Genomic DNA, 18,950 nt, shown 5'->3' on the forward strand with positions numbered 1-18,950 from the left:
GGTTTTGCATGGTTTTATTGGATTAGGGTATTTCTTATGTAGATAGATGTATTATTCTATATTTATGGATCATTAACTTTTTTCCTTTGGTTTGCTTCAGCGTCAAATGATAGGAAATGATATCACTTCAACAAACTGTATCCAGGATTACTAAAACATTGAGATATTAGTAATTGATATTTCCATTCTTGCTCAAAATGCCTCATTAAGTTAGTCAATAATGACTTCCAGGACTCATTTGCAAGAATAAAATAAGACTTCTAATTATAGTATATTTTAACAATTTTAAAATTTTAAGGAGGCAATTGGAAAAACCCTTCTCCTTCGTCTCGAAGAAATTCTCGTATTAATCCTCTGCTCTGTTCTGGTCTGTTCTCAATTCTCATCTCTTCACATCCTTTCTCTTCTCCCTCGCGTGGATCGCTATGCATGAAACGGAGCTTCACGATCTCTCCGACGATTCGGATTATGCCGCCGCTTCTCGACACACTGTACGAATCGCCCGATTGATCTATCATGTTCTCGTTTGATGTCTTCTTTTTACTCTTTTTTTGAGTGGAATTAGGGTTCTTCGAACATTACAAGGAGCGATTCGGGGAAGAGCATAACCGGTGAGTCCGGGCCATTGAAGGTCGTTTATTCGAAAGACAACGTCTCGATCCACCCCACCCAGTACGCCTCAGAACGCATCAGCGGGCGCTTGCGTCTTTTCAAACAAGGGTCCTCCTTGTTCTTAGTAATACTCCGTCCTCTTTACTGAATTGTGGCTTTGTGTTGCATGGATGCTAGTTGTTGCTCTTAATTTTGTTGTTTTAATTTTCGTTGGCACATCTGTTTTAGTCGTGGATACCTTATAAGCCAAGCACTGATGCGGAGGATGACTCATTGTGGCAAGGTTCAAGCTCTATATCAAAGGAGAAAGGTGACTTTAGTTGTTGTTTCCACTGAAGATTGGAAGATGTAGTTGTATTTTTCTGTGTACTTAAGCTCTATGCTATACTGCCATGTAGGCCGGAATCTGTACACCATTAAGTTACTTCCCCTAAGTGATGTACATTCCATTCGAAGGCACACTCCAGGTCTTGGCTGGCAATATATAATCGTGGTTCTTTCATCAGGTGAATTTGTTACCTACGTTATTTTTGTTAATCTGTGACTATGTACGTAGTTTTTTTCTTGTATTGATAAAAACACCTTAACTGATTCTACACAGTTATTTAATTGTTCCATTTATCTGTTACTGCACATTTGTAGGGCTTGCATATCCACCTTTTTACTTCTACAATGGTGGGGCTCGTGAATTTCTCGCTACGTTGAAGCATCATGTTTGTATCGTGAGGTTGGTTGTTTTTTATTGGTTATTTGATTACCATCATTTTTTCTTCTCTTTAACGTTTTACCTTTTCTTTATTGGTAGTAACTAACTATACTGACTTATACTAATTAACGACAATGAAAGACACATAATTCTTCCTTGTGTTGAAGCAATGAAGTGTGCCTATTTTATTTCCTTAAAGAAAGACACATGGGAACTAAGCACAGAAAAAAAAAAATTGCATTTAACCACAAATTGTATTTGCTGTTAGATCTTTGTTTAGACAAAGTACTTGTGAGTTATAAATGTACTAGCACTGTTGGCTAATGTTGTGCCTGTTCTTTCCTTTCATCAGTTGCATTGCAACAACTGGTTTATGTAAGTACTTTGATGTATTTATCAAAAGAGTTGAACAAACACCTTTATCTTGTGGCTATTGTACATCTTCAGTTCTGATAAAGCATTGCTTGTAACTGTGAAAGAATAGAAAACAGATATTCACTTGTATCATTCACAATACTATTCAAGTTACACTTGAAATATGACCTACAATGTAATTTTATGCATTCTACTGTTGGGTAACTTGGTTTTCTACTTAGATTATGGTGAATGCTATTTTCAGGTCTGTCGATGATGCAAATGTTTTTCTTGTTAATGATTTTCAGGATCCCCTTCAGGTTTGTCCTACTGTCAAACTACTAAATTAATTGCTTATATTTTTGATAACTTCCTGGTTTTGCTAGTCATTATACCTGTCAGAATATTTTTATCTTAACAGTTATGACTTAGTAACTGCCATCATTCGTATCATTCTTGTAATGGAACAATATTGGTTTGACCCACTTGAGCTGCATTACTTGGATATATCTAATTAAGAAATCACACTCCATTTTGAATGGATTATTCCCTTTTTTTATTTCTTATTTTAGGTTAGTCTATTTGATTGTCTATTTTTTTTTTGGCAAGTCTTGGCCATCTGCACAATTATTCATTAACTAAGAAAATTTTCTTTCCTTTTAGCTAATTAATTTTACTCCCTTTATCACTTTCTTTTATTTTAATCTCTAATTACTTTGTTCTCATAAGAGACAATTTCAATCTCCTACAATTTGATTATCTTCCCACCCTAAGTTAAAATGATGCTGCATGACTAATGTTATTGAAGATTTAATTTGCTGAAGTGAACATCTATACTTTTGTGAGCTTTATATATATCACTGCTGGCTTTTACAGAGAACTCTATCATCTCTAGAGCTTCCAAGGGTTATTTCTGTTGCCAATAGAGCATCCTTGCACAAACCAAGCAATTCATTTTCTTCGCTTGATGATTCAAAGATAGTAAATGGAACTACCTATGGTGGCATTTCTTCCGGTATTTCTGAGTATAGAGGGCGACCAAAAAAATCTCATGATCCTGCTCGAGATATCTCAATTCAAGTCATGGAGAAATTTTCTCTAGTCACAAAGTTTGCCCGAGAAACAACTTCTCATCTATTCCGAGAAAATCATGGTGATTTACTTAATACTCATCGTAAAAAACAACAAGTTGAAGGCGGTTTTCTTAATCCAGCAACTAGCTCATCTGATGATGAGAAAAAAACTACAAATATGGTCCAGGTGGATTCAGATCCCTTGGAGGTGAATCACTTCAGTTATGACCATTTTTATTTTTGTATATTCAACAAAGTTGTGCTGCAAATAACGTTTTGGCTAGTTTATGAGTCAATAGTTTTCTTCTTGACAAGAAGTACGTCAATGTCATCTTTATATTTTATTTTATTTACATGACCATTTTTGAGTTATACTGTTGCTCTAACTTAAATCAAAATCTCACATTAAGCATTTTCCAAGCTTTTAGGGATTGTATATATTCAAAAAAATCATACTGTTGGCTCATGGATTTGATAAATCCTGTTTGCTAATAGAGAATGGTGCAAATGCATCAATTTCCTTGGTGTAATAGATTGGTTGACCAAACCTTTGATTGTTGGTAAACTCCTGTAAGTTATCAAGGAAATTATAAATAACATCATTATCTATCTCACTGAAATTATAAATCAGATTTGATTAGCTAGGTCAATTTTCATAAATTCAGGTTCCTTGCAGTTCATGTTTCTATCAAACTGGACTGGCTTCTTTTGATCTAACAGGAATTCTTTCAATTTGTTTACTTCCATCTTCATATGTCTTAGCCAAAACCAATAAGAAATTTGATTTAGATTTTCTTAGAAGATGTTATTCGATATCTGAATTGAGTTTTATTTCACTTGATTGCCCCAATTGTTATGTCAATCTTGAGCAAACACATACATCAGTCACTTATTTCTAACAGTTTATAAATTACACCCAGTTGTCTCATTTTTTCATGTTCATCTTCATCATCATCATCATATTCAAACAAGGTTAGTCCCCACTATTTGTGATTGTGTGTGGAAATTACCCGCCATTTAGTTGGTTGCAGTGCTATATCACTAATCACTTTCATATCAATTTAACCACTTTTTGGTAATTAACTAGAGGTTTCTTTTATCTCCCTCTAATTCCTATATCTTTAACTATGCTCAACTCCATTTGTTTAATAGATACTATTAAGCATCTCTTAGTGTGCTTGCCCATACTCCATGTTATTTTCCCCCAATTGATTATCCATTAGCTCTGCTCTTAATTGCTCCGGGATAATAGTATGTTTTTTTTAATATATATATTTTTTCTAATCCCAGACATCCATCTTAGGGTTCTCATCCTTGCTACTTTTTTAGTTCCTGTACATATGTTTTTTTTCACTATGCACCATACCGATACATAATGTAATAATCTTTTTTTTGCCCTTTATCTTTTAATTTGTGGGGGCACATTTGAATTACCTTAGACTCCAAAAGTCCTCTCCAATCTCCATTTCAACAACTGACTTTTTATCCTATTAATGATGTCTTCGTCAATATCTCCTCATGGTATTGGAGTTAAGTTTTTTTTACCTGATTAATTTGTATCTTTGCAGTTTGAAAAGTTACCTCTGGTTTGGGGAAAACAAAGAAAAGCTCCCTTGTCCCTTGAGGAGGTATGCCATAGTATTTACTTTTTAACATCATATTCTTCCATGGTACTTTTGCTGAAAGTTGATCTGTTTAATATGTGGTGTATGATCAAATTATTGTATTAGCCCTCAAATGGCACTTTTTTTCCCCATTTCATGAGATATTTTGTATCGCTGATCTTAGAACCCTCCATTATCACATAAAATTATTTTCTTCTTATATTGAGCTTGGTAATTAGTTTTTTTCTCTTGTCTTAACTAGTTGGCACACCATCCTCCCTACCTCACCCACCAAATCTCACTTTCGTTAACCTGATTGCAACTCTCAAGTGTCCAGTGTGATCACAAAGTTCCACTTGGCAGTGAATTTGATCAGGAGACTTGAGTGTTCAGTGTGTTATGGGACATCCAACTATGAGCCATGAATGTCCATTTGCTTGTGTATAATAATTTTTTTGTGTGTGTGAGGGTTCCTTGTGACCTTGATTGGTTTGAAGCCACCAAGACGCTTTTTGAAACAAAATTTGTCTCAACATTTCCAACTATTTTATATGATGATAAACATTTCCCTGTCTACTTGCGAGGAAATCTACATCATCTTGAAGAATCTCCTCTAGACAAAAAAGGATTTCTCATACAGTTCGTGGAAGTGCTACAGCTAACTGCTTATTTTGTAGCATAGAATGATTCAGTTATTATATAAGATTTCTAATTTTCTTTCAAGAAAACAATGTGTTTATACATTATATGTAATTTCTTTTCACTCTTTGGCAAGAAGACTGGTTTTTCCAAGAATATTTTGCAAAATTTAAATGCACATGAGATGAGTTCTCTGTTTTTTCATACCATGCTGGTAATATTGAAGATCCAAAGCAAGAGCAGGACCTTCTTCTTGTCAAATTTCCTTTTGGACTTAATGATTATTATAGTGTTGAGTTACTTGGTGTTACTAATCCTAAATTAGAGAATGTTTTATATTGGATTCTTTGAGTCACAATGAGTATGCCATCTGGCCCTCTTTCTTCTGGTCCTACTGAATCCTATGTTCTTGCCATGATGGGTGAATCCAGTGCTCATGACAGCCGGGCCACAGATGCCGAAGAGGTCATACCAAAGAGGTCACGACTGAGCTGTTTATCCTTATCCTCCATATATTCTTTAGCATAGCCAATCATTAGTCCGGTTGATGCTGGGAGAAATATGATTCTCTCTCCATTACACAGCTGCCACTTGCTATTGTTCCCATAGATGATTCAACTGGCACCTACGTTTGTTATTCCTTCAATTATTATTATTTCTTCTGCAGAATATAAGTGATGTATTAAGACTGAAATCGTTTATTAAATCTTCAGCTTCAACATTGGAAATTTACATGGTTATGCATATATGGATAAGGGTGATAGTGGTGATTTTTTTCTTCTAAAAGTGAAATATGCATGTTTAGTGTACTAACTTTCCCTTTATTTTCTTCATTTTGTACATACCATCTATTCTGGTTGAATTTGTGCAAGTTTTCCCTAGATTAGGTATATTCTGTCAGTTAATCTTAAAGTTCTTATATCAGTGGACATCTTTCTTGGATTCTGAGGGACGGATTATTGATTCAAAGGCACTAAAAGAGAGAATATTTTATGGTGGAGTTGAACACAATCTACGAAAAGAGGTCTGTAACTCACCTATAAATGTACCTTAATTTAAGACATGTAGTTGTTTATGAATGCTTGGCATTTACAACTGGAAGTGCAGGTATGGAAATTCTTGCTCGGATACAATGAATATGATTCAACATATGCTGAGAGAGAATACCTTGCTTCAGAGAAGATGCATGAGTATGAGATTTTAAAATCCCAGTGGCAGGTATGCATTTTCATATTGGAGGAATGTTTTCCTTTGAAATGTTCTTTTCATTTTCTCTGCTGCTATGGTTAGCTCACCAAATGTGTAACTTAGGCTTCTGATTAAATTGTGTTTGCTATCATCAATATGAACCAATGTAACCAATACTTTGTTTTTGGGCTTTCTGATTGTTGGATGAAACACTATAGTAATCATAGATTAAGGATAGCACTTAAATTTGCATATGCTTCACTATGAAAACACCATTTTCACTAGTTGATCAATTTTAGTTGTTTTCTAAATCATGATTGATTAGACCAGTATGTGCCAACCGTATTGACCTGATGAAGGACCAGAATTTGGAACCTTCTACTCAGTAGTATTGATACAAAGCAACTCAACTATTTGTGGAAACTAATTACCAGACTGCCATCTAAAACCTTGAATTATGCAAATAGAATAGTAGAATTATTCCTCACAAATTTGGTAGTGGGTGCCAGACTAGATGTAGCATGTTTGCTCATGAATCCTAATTTACAGTGAGGAAGCTTGGATATCCTGTCTTTTGCATCTTTTTATTAGTTCTTTTTCATTTCATCCTATGCCAAATGCATCAGTGATCTAGGATCTTTATGCTGGCGGTATATATGATACCTGGGCCCTGGGAAAAAGAATTACAAACTTTATCCTTAATCTGGATGTCATATTTGTTTATTTATTAAAATATCCTTTTTTGTGAGAAGTGGGGAAGTGTGAATTGGTAGTGTTTTTTTATTATTTTTTTATACTTTGCGATATTATGTGCAGACTACAAATTGTTGAGACTTATGCGGCTTGTTGATGTTGACTTGGTGCTTTTATGTAAAATATGTTTAAGACGAATCTATTTGTTACATTTGCAGAGTATCTCAGCTGCACAAGCCAAAAGATTTACTAAATTTAGGGAGCGGAAAAGCCTAATCGACAAGGATGTGGTAGAAATTATTATCTAACCTTTTTACTCTTCATTATTTAATTTAATTCAATTCAGCATACATAAAATTAGTGCATCTTCAGTACCCTTACCGTGTCTATGACATTGTCAAGGTGAGGACAGATAGATCTGTTGCTTATTTCGAAGGGGATGACAATCAGAATGTTACAGTTTTGCGTGATATACTGTTGACATACTCGTTTTACAACTTCGACTTAGGTTACTGTCAGGTAACAGTATATTTTTTTATTCTAGCTAATGCTCTATCATTCTCTTTTAATGCTAAATTTGTATATGTTGGATAATTTCACATTTCTATCTTTTGTGTTTATGTACCTGTTTGATCGTTTGAAGATTTTTCATCGTAGTGGCTAACTATTTTGGATTGTATTGGGCTTCTCTCAAACCTTATCTATATACAAGGCTTGTTAATCTTCCAATGTATATTACAATTAGCCTCTGCCTCTCATTGTTGTTTAAAGTGTTATTTTCTGATTATTTACGGTTTCCCTTTATTTTGGATATTTTACATTTCCTCACTTCCTTCCGTTTATAGTTCTTGTCTTCTCCATAACAGCCCTCATGGCTATTGGGAAATCACTTTCAGGTTATGTTCTATTTATTGTTCAGTAAACATTTGATAAAGGTCAAGTTAGTTGTTAGTATTTACTTTTTCAAATTCTCCTCTTTCGTAGCTGTAACTTCTTGTTAGTGAACTTGTGTCCAAGGGCTTGCTATTTTTTCAATTGCTCTTGAAATCTCTGATTGTCATCGTAAATTCCAGCTGGTGTATATATTAGAATTCTATTGAAGTTGTTCATCTTTTTGTCCTAGGCATACTTATTTTCCTGCTAAATTTTTTATCTACTACCCTTAAGTTACTATATCATAAATGTTTACATCTTTGGAACATGGTCAGCTTAACATCTTTTGTTCATCTTTTTCTGTATTTCTTTTGTCAAGCATAACTGAATATTGGATTTCAGGGAATGAGTGATCTTCTTTCACCGATATTGTATGTCATGAAGGATGAGTCTGAGTCCTTTTGGTGTTTCACAGCAATGATGGAACGTCTGGGACCCAATTTTAATCGTGATCAGAGTGGGATGCATTCCCAATTGTTTGCCTTATCTAAGGTACTTGCTTGAGCTTCAAAATACTCTAGGCATAGACTTTTCCTGAAACATACAATATTGTTGCTGATATTTGGTTCTTTGATTAATATGTTAATATTTGAAATGTCTGCAGAGTCATAGTTTGCCATTTATAAGGACAACTATATGTGTGTCTTTGTATTATCGTCAATGGGTTTCAATATTATTGCCAATGGGATTTTTTATGTATATTTTGTCTTAAAGTTCAAATTTACCTAGTTTGTGTTAGAGTGTATACTAAAAGCCTAACTTTTGTAAACATTTATTTTAGAAATAAAGAATCACATTGGTCAAAAATATCTACATTTATGTTGAGTGTAGTTGTTCAATTAATTTATATAGTAGATAACATGGTATGTAGTGTCACACACAGAAGATCATGTTATCAGTTCCTTATAAATTATAAACAGTTGCTGACGACTAAGATGGAAAGGAACAAACCATTGGAATAGTCATAGTGTAATTAGGTATTAGTTTATTTTGACTAATAAATTACACTAGTACACTCTTAGTGTATTGAGTAGGACCATTTAAGGTAAGTTCTTTTTATACCGACTTAATAAAAGAACAAGACCTTAGTTATTATGGAAGTGTGTGCTCTTAATCCTAATATAATAATAAGTACATATATTTAGTATTTATTGCTTTGACTTATCAAAGGGTGAGATTTAGCTCGATAAATCAATAGGCCCGATAAGTTGGGAAATGATATTACTTATAGTGTGTGTTGTTGATTATAGAAGGAAACTGTGTCTTAGTTATCTAGGTTGAGAATGTCCCCAAGAGGAGCTCATAAGGATTGTCATGTTAAACCCTGTAGGTGGACTTAGTCCGACATGACAATAAGGTTGAGTGGTACTATTCTTGGACTAAGATATTAATTAAAGCGAGTTGTCAGTAATTCAATTAAATTAATGGACATTCGATATCTTAAACACAGGGAGACTAACACACTCATGATAAGTAGGAGCCCATAATGTAATTTGGGATTGGTGCGGTAGTGCAATAATAACTCTTTAGTGGAATGAGTTATTATTGATGAACTTGAGTTGTGTGTTTGGGGCGAACACGGGATACGTGAGCTCGTCGGAAGGCCAAAACCAATTTCTCCTCTAAGTCCCTATCGTAGCCTCATTAATGCCTCGTATCCATTCATGATAAACCCATCTTGGTGTCCAAGAGGGGGCCGACCCATGGCTTGGTGACCAAGCCATAGGGGCCGGCCACTTCCTTCTCAAAGGGGCCGACCCTATGCTTGGTGCCCAAGCAAGTAGGGGCCGACCACCATAATTCAAAATATGAGGGTTGTTTTGAATTTTTAAAATCTTCTCTTTATAGATATCTACAAGTTTTAAAAGAGAGATTTTAAAATTATAAAACTTTCCTTATTTAAATTAGGCCACATGGTTTAAAAGAAAGTTTTAAAAGTTTTAAAACTTTCCTTTTTTAACCATCCTCATGGTTTTTAAAAGAGTTTTAAATTTGAAACTTTCCTTTTTTGTAATCATGTTAAAAAACGAAAAATTAGAAGAGATGTTTTAAATTTTAAAACTTGGTTTTAATTTTTAGAACTTTCCTTTTTTAAAATCCACATTAGGAAATTAAAAGAGAACTTGTAAAATTTTATAAGAGCTTTCCTTCTTTGCTTATAAAATTTTTACAAGATTTTTATTTCCTTCCTCTTAGGGCCGGCCACCCTTGCTTGGTGCCCAAGTAAAGGAAAAACAAGAGGAAGATTTTAATTTTTATAAAAATCATTCCTTATTTGCCTTGGGCAAGTATTATAAAAGAAGGGGAGGAGAGACCTCATGATATATCAATTCTTATTCTCTTGTTGGTGCTCTCTATTGTGGCCGACCCTCTCTTTTTTCTTTACCCTTGCTCTCTTTTGTTCCTTAGTGGTAGTGGTGGTCGAATTCTAGAGAAGGAGGAGGAGCTTTTGGGTGGTGTTCATCTTGGAGGATCGTCGCCCACACGACGTCCAAGAGGAGGCGAGGAATACGGTAGAAGATCTCGAGGTTATTAGCATACAAAGAAAAGGTATAATTAGTAATTTGTTTTCCGCATCATGCTAGTTTTTCTTTGTATGGATTCTAAACACAAGAGGCATATGATTCTAGAGTTTTGAATTTGTGTTTCTTTTATTTTTCGAATTTGTGATTCGATTGTTCTTTTTAGTTAAACCTAGAGTTATATAAGGAAATTAAATATTAGCTTTCCTTAAAAGGCTTTGTCTAGGCGGTGGTGGATGATCCCATACCCAAGAAGGACTAGTGCCTCGCCATGCAGTCCTCAAAGCTAATTTTGGAAATTAATATTTAATTGAATTTATAACATAGGTGGATTTGGATCAATAATGTTAAGCACCGTTTGCGATCCAAATCTAAACCATTAAGAACAAATAAGTTAAATTTGGAATCAATAATGTTAAGTTCCGTTTGCGATTCCTAATTTAATTTCTAAAGAACACAATAGGTTGTTTAGGAAAGGTTCGACACTTGTATAAAATTTTTGTACAGTGAAACCGGTATGATCTTCCTAGGACCAACCAACAGTTTGGTGTTGGCTTACTTGATTGTAATGTTTCTCTATGTTACTAACTAGGTCTTTGATGTCGTGTTGGTTATCAACCTAGTGTCTAGTAGGTTAGTGTTGTGTTATTGATTATGCTGACGAATTTGTAATGGCATTAAGCATCTATGTCAAGATAACTCAAAATTTCATTAACACGTGAAACCATATACAACACCACAATATACTAGATCTTGTTAAGAAAGTATCCCACCATATGCTAGAACATAAGAACATGAAAGAGTTCATGAAACTTGGCTGTAAAAAAGGTAGATAGATATGGATGTATTTGAACATGAAAGCCCTTGAAGACCAAAGAACCCAATCTTTAGAAAGCATATGGGTGGATTTTAAATCGAATGGAAAGAATTGAGCTTGTGTGAATTTTAAGAGAAGACTAGATAGATGCAGGTGTGAAGCCGAGATTCAAAACTAACGGCTAATCGTTGATTATAATTGATACTATAAATTAATTAATTTTAAAATATAAATAAAATAAAAAAGTATGTGAATATTAATTTTCTAAACATATGTAATAAAAGTATTTAATATTTAATACATTCAAAAGCATAGAACAAAAATATCTTGAAGTTGTGCTCTTTGATTTTTTTTAGAATCAACAATATTAGAGTCAAATTCTTTAATTATTATCTCGTTATCAATTTTTTTAACTAACTCCTGTCCATAGAATTTGCTAAAAAATCTTCATCTTATTATGAATAACTATTTTAATTTTAATAAATTTCATAGTTAAAAAATGCTAGTTCTTTTGTTGCTTTAGAAACGAGAATTAAAACAAGATAAATCAATCTGTCAATTAAATAAATATATTATATTCAATATATAAGTACATTTTAGTTATAATTCTCAAATATCGCAATCAATAATTATTTTCCCAAAATTCACAACAATAAATTTTTAGGCTAAAAATCTAAACTTGAAATTCATAAACATTATTACCAAGTGTTATCGTAACTCAAATAATCACAACTAAATATTCACATAATTTTAGAGTTGTCGAATTTTACCTCAAAGTCGCACAATTTCAAGACCTACAACAATAAACCAATCAATTAATAAACATCGACCGCCTAAAAAAACTCAAACCAAGGATCTGGAATCGAGTTGAAAACTCCTCAAAATGAAGCAAAATTGATTTGGGTCACATGATAGTTTTGCTAAATTTGTAGATGAAAACTCAAAGGGTCGGAGGTGATGGTCATGACCGGGTTTGGTCGAAAATTTTCCTAGGGTTCAAAACGCACAACCCATGACCCAAACTCTAGGAAATCGTCAACGAAATGACTGAAATCAAAGGAGAACAGCTCGCGTATGACATACAAGAATTAGGGTTTGTTTTTCAACTTTTCTTGCTAAATATTCTGATTCAAGCCTTTTCTCGTAGTTTTTTTTTTTTTTGAAGGTAATCGGTTGGAATTTGAAAGGAGGAGGGAGCTAATGGGAACAATCAATAATTTTGTGGGGCTGGAAAAAAAAAAACAACGTGCAAAAATTAGGTGGGGTTAGAGCCCGCCCTAGCCCAAGGGCGGCTCTGCCCCTGACTGATGCATTCTTAGATTCAAACACATGTAAATTTTGCTTCAAAAATAAATTTAGTAAATTGTGAGCAGTGGTGTGCATAGAGTTTAACAATTTCTAACGATCAAATTTTGCAAAAGTGGCACAATGTAATATGTTTTGTGTAGTCATTTCAAGTCAATTCCGTTTGATGCCACAGGAAGATCAAAGATAGTGCTTTTCCTCAAAGGAAAAGATTGACTAAGCTTATGTGTTTAAGCAAGCTGCTTTTCTTGTACGCAGCTCCAATACAATGTAGTTCCAATAAAATTTTGAAAAAATATAGAAAATTGGATAGGTTTAAAGATGATCAATAGATTGTATAGGCAAACAAGTTCATTCGAGCAGAATTTAAGGTGGTTTAAAGAGTGAGGGATAGACCAAAGAAAATACAACAACAACAACAACCAAGCCTTTTCCCACTAGGTGGGGTCGGCTGTATGAATTCTTTTACGCTATTGAGCTCTATCTCCTATTATATCATCATCTATATTTAAATAAATTTTATCTTGTTTTATTGTTGCTAACCAAGTCTTTTTTGGTCTTCCTCTTCCTTGTTTGATATGCATGTTTATTATAGTTTCACATCGCCTAACTGGAGCATTTATTGGACGTCTAAGTACATGTCCGTACCATCTTAAACGTGTCTCTCGGAGTTTGTCCTCAATAGATGCAACTCCGACTTTCTCTCTAATGCTCTCATTCCTTATTTTGTCCATTTTCGTATGTAACTTTCATCTTATGCTTATATGCTCAAATCATTGCTCAACATTCGACTTCATATAACATAACAGGTCTAACAAGTTTTATAGAACTTACTTTTAAGTTTAAGAGGTACTTTACGATCCAATAAAACACTCGACGCCCTTCTCCATTTCAACCATCCCGCTTGTATTCTATGTAAGACGTCTCTCTCAATCCCTCCATCATTTTGTATAAATGATCCTAAATATTTAAATCTCTCGGTATCAAGCAACTCGTCCTCTCTTATCACAATTGTTTCATTATTTCTAATATTGCTAAATTTAAATTCCATATATTCTGTCTTTAATCTACTAAGCTTAAAATCTTTCCCTTCTAGTGTTTCCCTCCAAGATTCTAGCTTAACATTTACTCCTTCACGTGTCTCATCTACCAAAATAATATCATCTGTAAACAACATGCACTACAGTACTGTGTCTTGAATGCGTGTAGTGAGTTCATCCATAATTAGTATAAAAAGATAGGGACTTAGGGTTGATCCTTGATGTAACCCTATCTTTATCGAAATGCTTCCATTAATTCACTCTCCTCTTATTCTCATACATATCCTTAATTAGTTCAATATACGTTATGTTAACACCTCTTCTTCTAAAATTCTCCATATAATTTCTCTCGAGACTCTATTATAAGCTTTTTCTAGTCAATGAATACCCTATGTAGATCTTGTTTTTTTCCAGATATTTTTCAATTAATTGTCTAAGATGTATAGCTTCTATTATCGACCTTTCATACATAGATCCAGATTTTGATTACCTTGGTCTCCTTCATTATTTTTCTATTACTTTTCTTCATGTCCTTATAATTCACATAATTTTATAGTCTATCATTGTATGTCTCCCTTGTTCTTATATAAGGGAACTAGAGTACTTATCCTCCATTGATCAGGCATTCTTTTCGTTTTCAATATCATGTTAAATAATTTTGTAAGTCATTCAATACCTTGTTTCCCTAAGCACTTCTATACCTCTATCAAATATCATGGTCCAATGACTTTTCCATTGTGCATCTCATTTAAAGTTTGTTTTACTTCTGAAGTTTGAATTCTACGATAAAAATTAAAATTTCTATGCTCATTTGACCTAATTAAATTACCTAAGTTAAGTTGGTCACCTAAACCTTCATTAAAAAGTTGATGAAAATACCTCTTCCACCGCTCTTTTATTTCTCCATCATTTACTAATATCATATTACATTCATCTTTAATACATTTTATTTGGCTAAGATCTCTTGTTTTCCTTTCTCTCACTTTAGCTATTCTATAAATATCTCTTTCCCCTTCTTTTGTATCCAATTTTTGATATAACCGTTCAAAAGTTTTATTTTTTGCTTCACTCATTACTTTCTTAGCTTCTTTCTTGGCTATTGTATATTTTTTTAAGTTTTCCTCGTTCTTACAAATATATAATTTCTTATAAGCTATTCATTTTTCCTTCACTTTCTCTTGTACTTTCTCATTCCACCACCAAGATTCTTTACTTAGTGGTGCATGTCCCTTTACTCACCGAGTACACTCTTAGCTACTATTTTCAACTTTGATACAATCTTATCCCATGGTGTATTAGAGTCATCGTATATTTCACCTAATGCTTGTACTTCTACCTTCTCCTTAAATATATTTTATTTCCCATCCTTTAACTTCCACCACTTAATTCTAGGAATTGTATATATTTTCTTTCTTTTGAAACTATGTTCGAGGCGTATATCCAACACTACTACCCTATGTTGGGTAGTTAAGCTTTCTCCAGGGATGACTTTGCAATCTTTACAAATCTTTCTATCCTTTTTCCTAACCATAAGAAAGTCAATTTGCGATTTATTATTCCCACTTTTGAATGTGACTAAGTGTTCTTATCTTTTCTTAAAAAAAACGTATTAGCTAATATAAGGTCATATGCTATCGCAAAATCTAATATAATTTTCCCTTCCTCATTCCTCGTTCCAAACCCATAACTCCCATGTACTCTCTCATATTCCTCATTTTTCACTCCGACATGCCCATTTAGATCACCTCCTATTAAAATCATTTCACTTGGTGGAATATTTTGTAATATTTCATCTAAGTCCTCCCAAAACCTTGATTTGGTAGCTTCATCTAATCCTACTTGTGATGCATATACGCTAATTATGTTCATAGTTTCTTTCGCCACTATTATTTTAAGGGCTATAATTCTATCCCCTTTTCTAACTACTCCTACAACTTCATCCTTTAACAAATTATCTACAATGATACCCACTCCATTTCTTGTTTTACTCTTTTCAGTGTACCATAACTTAAAACCCGAGTTCTCTATCATCTTTGTCTTCTCGCCTATCCATTTTGTCTCTTGTACACATAAAATACTAATTTTTCTCCTAATCATCATATCTACTACCTCCATTGATTTACCAGTGAGAGTTCCTATATTCCATGTTCCAAATCTTAGATTATTAGTTTTCCTATCATATTTGTTCTTATCTAACCTATGGTGTGAGAACTTTTGCCTATTTAACACTACACTCAAGTTCTCATGGAGATGTAGCGGTCCTTGCTGAGACGTTACAGTCGGATCCTGTAACGCGAACTTTTGCATATTTATCACTACACCCGAGTTCTGGAGATGTAGCGGTCCTTGCCGAGACGTTACAGTCGGACCCTGTAACGCGTTCCTTCCGGGGAACAACCTAGCATTAGCACAATAGTTTAATGGATTCATTCATTGAATATTTGCCATAGTTTGACGCTGGCCGGCAACCTAACGCAACCCTCCTCCTTTATCCGGGCTTGGGACCGGCCATGACCGGTCATCATGGGCGGAGTTGACCAAAGAAAATAATATTTAATATAATTTATATTGATTTTGATATATTTGTTTTTAGCTCATCTTTCTTTGATCACTCGTTGCAAATAGCATATACAGAACCATTGCTATTCTGGTGTACTTGGGTCGCAATCATTTCACTTGCTGGATAAATATGATTTATGCTGCAACCTTGCCTCAAAAAAATTTTCTGATATTTTGTGGCCTAAACTCCTTTTTTTATTGCCTTTTCAGCTTGTTGAGCTTTTGGACAGTCCTTTGCATAACTACTTTGAACAGAAAGATTGTTTGAATTACTTCATTTGTTTCCGTTGGATTCTCATACAGTTCAAAAGGTAAGTTTTCAGTACATATGTGATCCATTGCATCTGCTTGGCTAGATTTATTTTTGCAAGATAAAGATGGTTACAATTACCTTTGCTCAAATATATATGAAAATTTGCAGTAACTTTTCTCGTGTAACAAATTGATGTGGAGTGGCATCCACTAAGCCCGGTTCACTTTTGTTCAAGGAAATAAAGCCAATTTTACCTTCTTCTTATTCACAACTTTTCTCCATACGCTCAATCTTGCACTACTGAAATGATCATGTGCTGTAATTCTTCCTAGAAAATTACTTGACAATACATTGTGGCAAACTCTACTACTGAGCCCCATAATTTAGATTTCTCATTTTCAATTCAATCATATATATTTTTTTGAAATAAAAAATAAAAAATCTAGGTATTAGGTTTTTTTATAAACTCTACTACTGATGAATTATAAAAGTTGTTTTTTCCCCCTTTCCTTCCTTGAAACGATCATTTGACATTGCATTCTACACTTTTCCATCAAGTTATCTTAGATTAGATCTTAGGAGTTATAACTTGCAAAATTTTGTGGGTAATGTGTATATACCCTCGATCAACAATGAATATCCCTTCTAAAGTTAACAAATATTGATCTATGTTGGATCCATCTTTAACTAGCCAAAATGTGGAATTTGTGAATGAATGATGATAATTACTACTTGTGCCTATCTGGAAAGTTACAAGAGAATGATGACAAGCCATAAATATATGTGTACGCTGTGAGGAGCGTCTAAAATGAGCGTAATCACCTTTTGCTACAATATGCACCATATTTTATTGTGCAAAATGGCACTTCAAAGTTGACCTTAATGTGAAGCGTACATAGATTTCCTTCAGAAGATTTTGTATTGATAAGTTGATTTGAAAAATCTGGAGCAGTCTATGTTGCTGCTGGATTAAGTGCCTTTGCCAAACTATTGCTCCAGCTTCCATGCCTAATCTCATTGTTTATTCTGCATCATTCTGATTGAAGCTTGCATCTCCCAGAATTATTTGCTATAACTATTTTATTTCTGATGCATCATCATCCACCTTCTGAGGTTTATGCCTCATTTTAGAAGTTTCATTTTCTATGCATCATGTACTTTCTGTGAACGCTTCCACATTTTCTCACGTAGATTATTTATTTTGAAAATTTTGGCCCCCGGATTTTGCCCCTTTAAATTGCACATCATAGTAGTCATCTCACCATCTGTTGTGCAACTGTAGGGAATTTGAATATGAAAACATTTTACGACTGTGGGAGGTTCTATGGACACATTATTTGTCTGAGCATCTTCACTTGTACATGTGCGTTGCGATCCTGAGGAGGCACCGAACGAAAATCATGGGTGAGCAGATGGACTTCGACACGCTCCTAAAGTTTATTAATGAACTCAGTGGTACTATCGATCTTGACTGGATGATCAAAGAGGCTGAGGCATTGTGTGTCTGTGCTGGAGAGAATGGAGCTGCTTGCATTCCGCCAGGCACCCCTCCATCCTTGCCCCTTGAAACCAACATGGGACTCTACCCCCTGGAAGATGAAGTATTGTAGAACATCTTTCCTTTCCTTGGTCATTTCTTTTTCTCTCTTTAACAAATGAAACATGATAGTTTAAGACTTCAGTTATTCCATAGGTGCAGATTCGTTTAGCATTGTATATAAATCGATAACTCTCATTTTAGTTATGATTGTGTATAAAACCTATATCTCCCATTCGTTAAAATGTATAATGAATATTGTTAGCCTCTTTATTAAGATAGCATTACAGTCGAGAGGTGTCTAGCATTAGAAGTAATTTTTGTTCGCTAGTCATTCTTAAATACTTGTTTTTATTCGTGAGGATTTGTCTCTCTAAATCACAATTTTTATTTTTTTTCACTTTTCTTACCCGAAGTAATCATCTGGCCATACACAGATCATGACCACCTCCTTGGTTGGTCTATCGATTCATCATCCACATCTCTACTCATCAGCCTTTTTCTTCCTGGCTTCCACACATCCCCATTGAGATGCTGTGTTAAGCAGAGCAGAGCACATCAAGGGGGACCAGAAGGCCACCCATGGAACACTATTCCTTTGCATGTGATCCCTGTCCCCAAATCTGCCCAATCTTCACCCTCATTCTTCTTTTGCTCTGCTCCACAGATCTTAACTCATCTCATCTCCACAATTTCAAGCTAATTTTACTGTTATTTTTTTTTTTGTCTTTAGAAGATTTAGAAGCAGCACCAGTAAAACTTTCATTTCCAAAGCTTCTCTACCGCTTGCAAAGATGGAATGGGTCCAATTAGGCCCCTCAAATAATTCATCTTTTTTCCCCTTCCTCAGTTTCTTTCTCTGCAATGCTTGGAAAGGACAGAGGCGGCTTCTGCTACTCCAGCCATAATTCACTCAATTGTGGTCCTCCAAACTTTGGTCTCACCGTCAATTCAAGCCTTCAAATGCCACTTCCTTGTAGAGCTCGGAGCTCACCCGTTCGCTCACCACCTTCCCTTCTTCAAGTCCATGCCATTCCTTTCCACAGCTTTCTTGAACTTCCCTGTGTGTAATCCTCCAACTTCTCTGTGGGCAGGAGGAAGACAATTGAGGGTCA

General features: G+C 34.4%; 1 protein-coding gene across 2 annotated transcripts; it reads left to right on the forward strand.

The window, feature by feature from the left end:
- The first annotated feature begins 335 nt into the window (after nt 1-335).
- LOC122023814 (TBC1 domain family member 15-like) lies at nt 336-18,129 on the forward strand. Of its 2 annotated transcripts, XM_042582179.1 has the most exons (16): nt 336-491; nt 566-736; nt 841-922; nt 1,011-1,118; nt 1,255-1,339; nt 1,938-1,992; nt 2,549-2,953; nt 4,314-4,373; nt 5,914-6,012; nt 6,096-6,206; nt 7,088-7,159; nt 7,272-7,388; nt 8,145-8,294; nt 16,256-16,356; nt 17,581-17,911; nt 17,952-18,129. In XM_042582179.1, exons 1-15 carry the CDS (start codon nt 426-428, stop codon nt 17,906-17,908), a joined length of 2,010 nt encoding a protein of 669 aa, XP_042438113.1. In that variant the 5' UTR covers nt 336-425; the 3' UTR covers nt 17,909-17,911; nt 17,952-18,129. The 2 variants fall into 2 exon arrangements, with proteins under 2 accessions (XP_042438113.1, XP_042438112.1); XM_042582178.1 differs by having other exon boundaries at nt 17,581-18,129.
- The last annotated feature ends 821 nt before the right edge of the window (nt 18,130-18,950 follow it).

Source organism: Zingiber officinale, chromosome 9B, assembly GCF_018446385.1.
Source record: "Zingiber officinale cultivar Zhangliang chromosome 9B, Zo_v1.1, whole genome shotgun sequence".
Lineage (NCBI taxonomy): Eukaryota > Viridiplantae > Streptophyta > Magnoliopsida > Zingiberales > Zingiberaceae > Zingiber > Zingiber officinale.

Excerpts from the sequence above, each read along its gene's own strand:
- LOC122023814 (XM_042582178.1), top strand. The coding sequence starts at position 426 with ATGCATGAAACGGAGCTTCACGATCTCTCCGACGATTCGGATTATGCC. Across the intron at positions 737-840 it reads AAGGGTCCTCCTTGTTCTTA|TCGTGGATACCTTATAAGCC; the intron begins GTAATACTCCGT and ends CATCTGTTTTAG. Across the intron at positions 4,374-5,913 it reads CTCCCTTGTCCCTTGAGGAG|TGGACATCTTTCTTGGATTC; the intron begins GTATGCCATAGT and ends TTCTTATATCAG.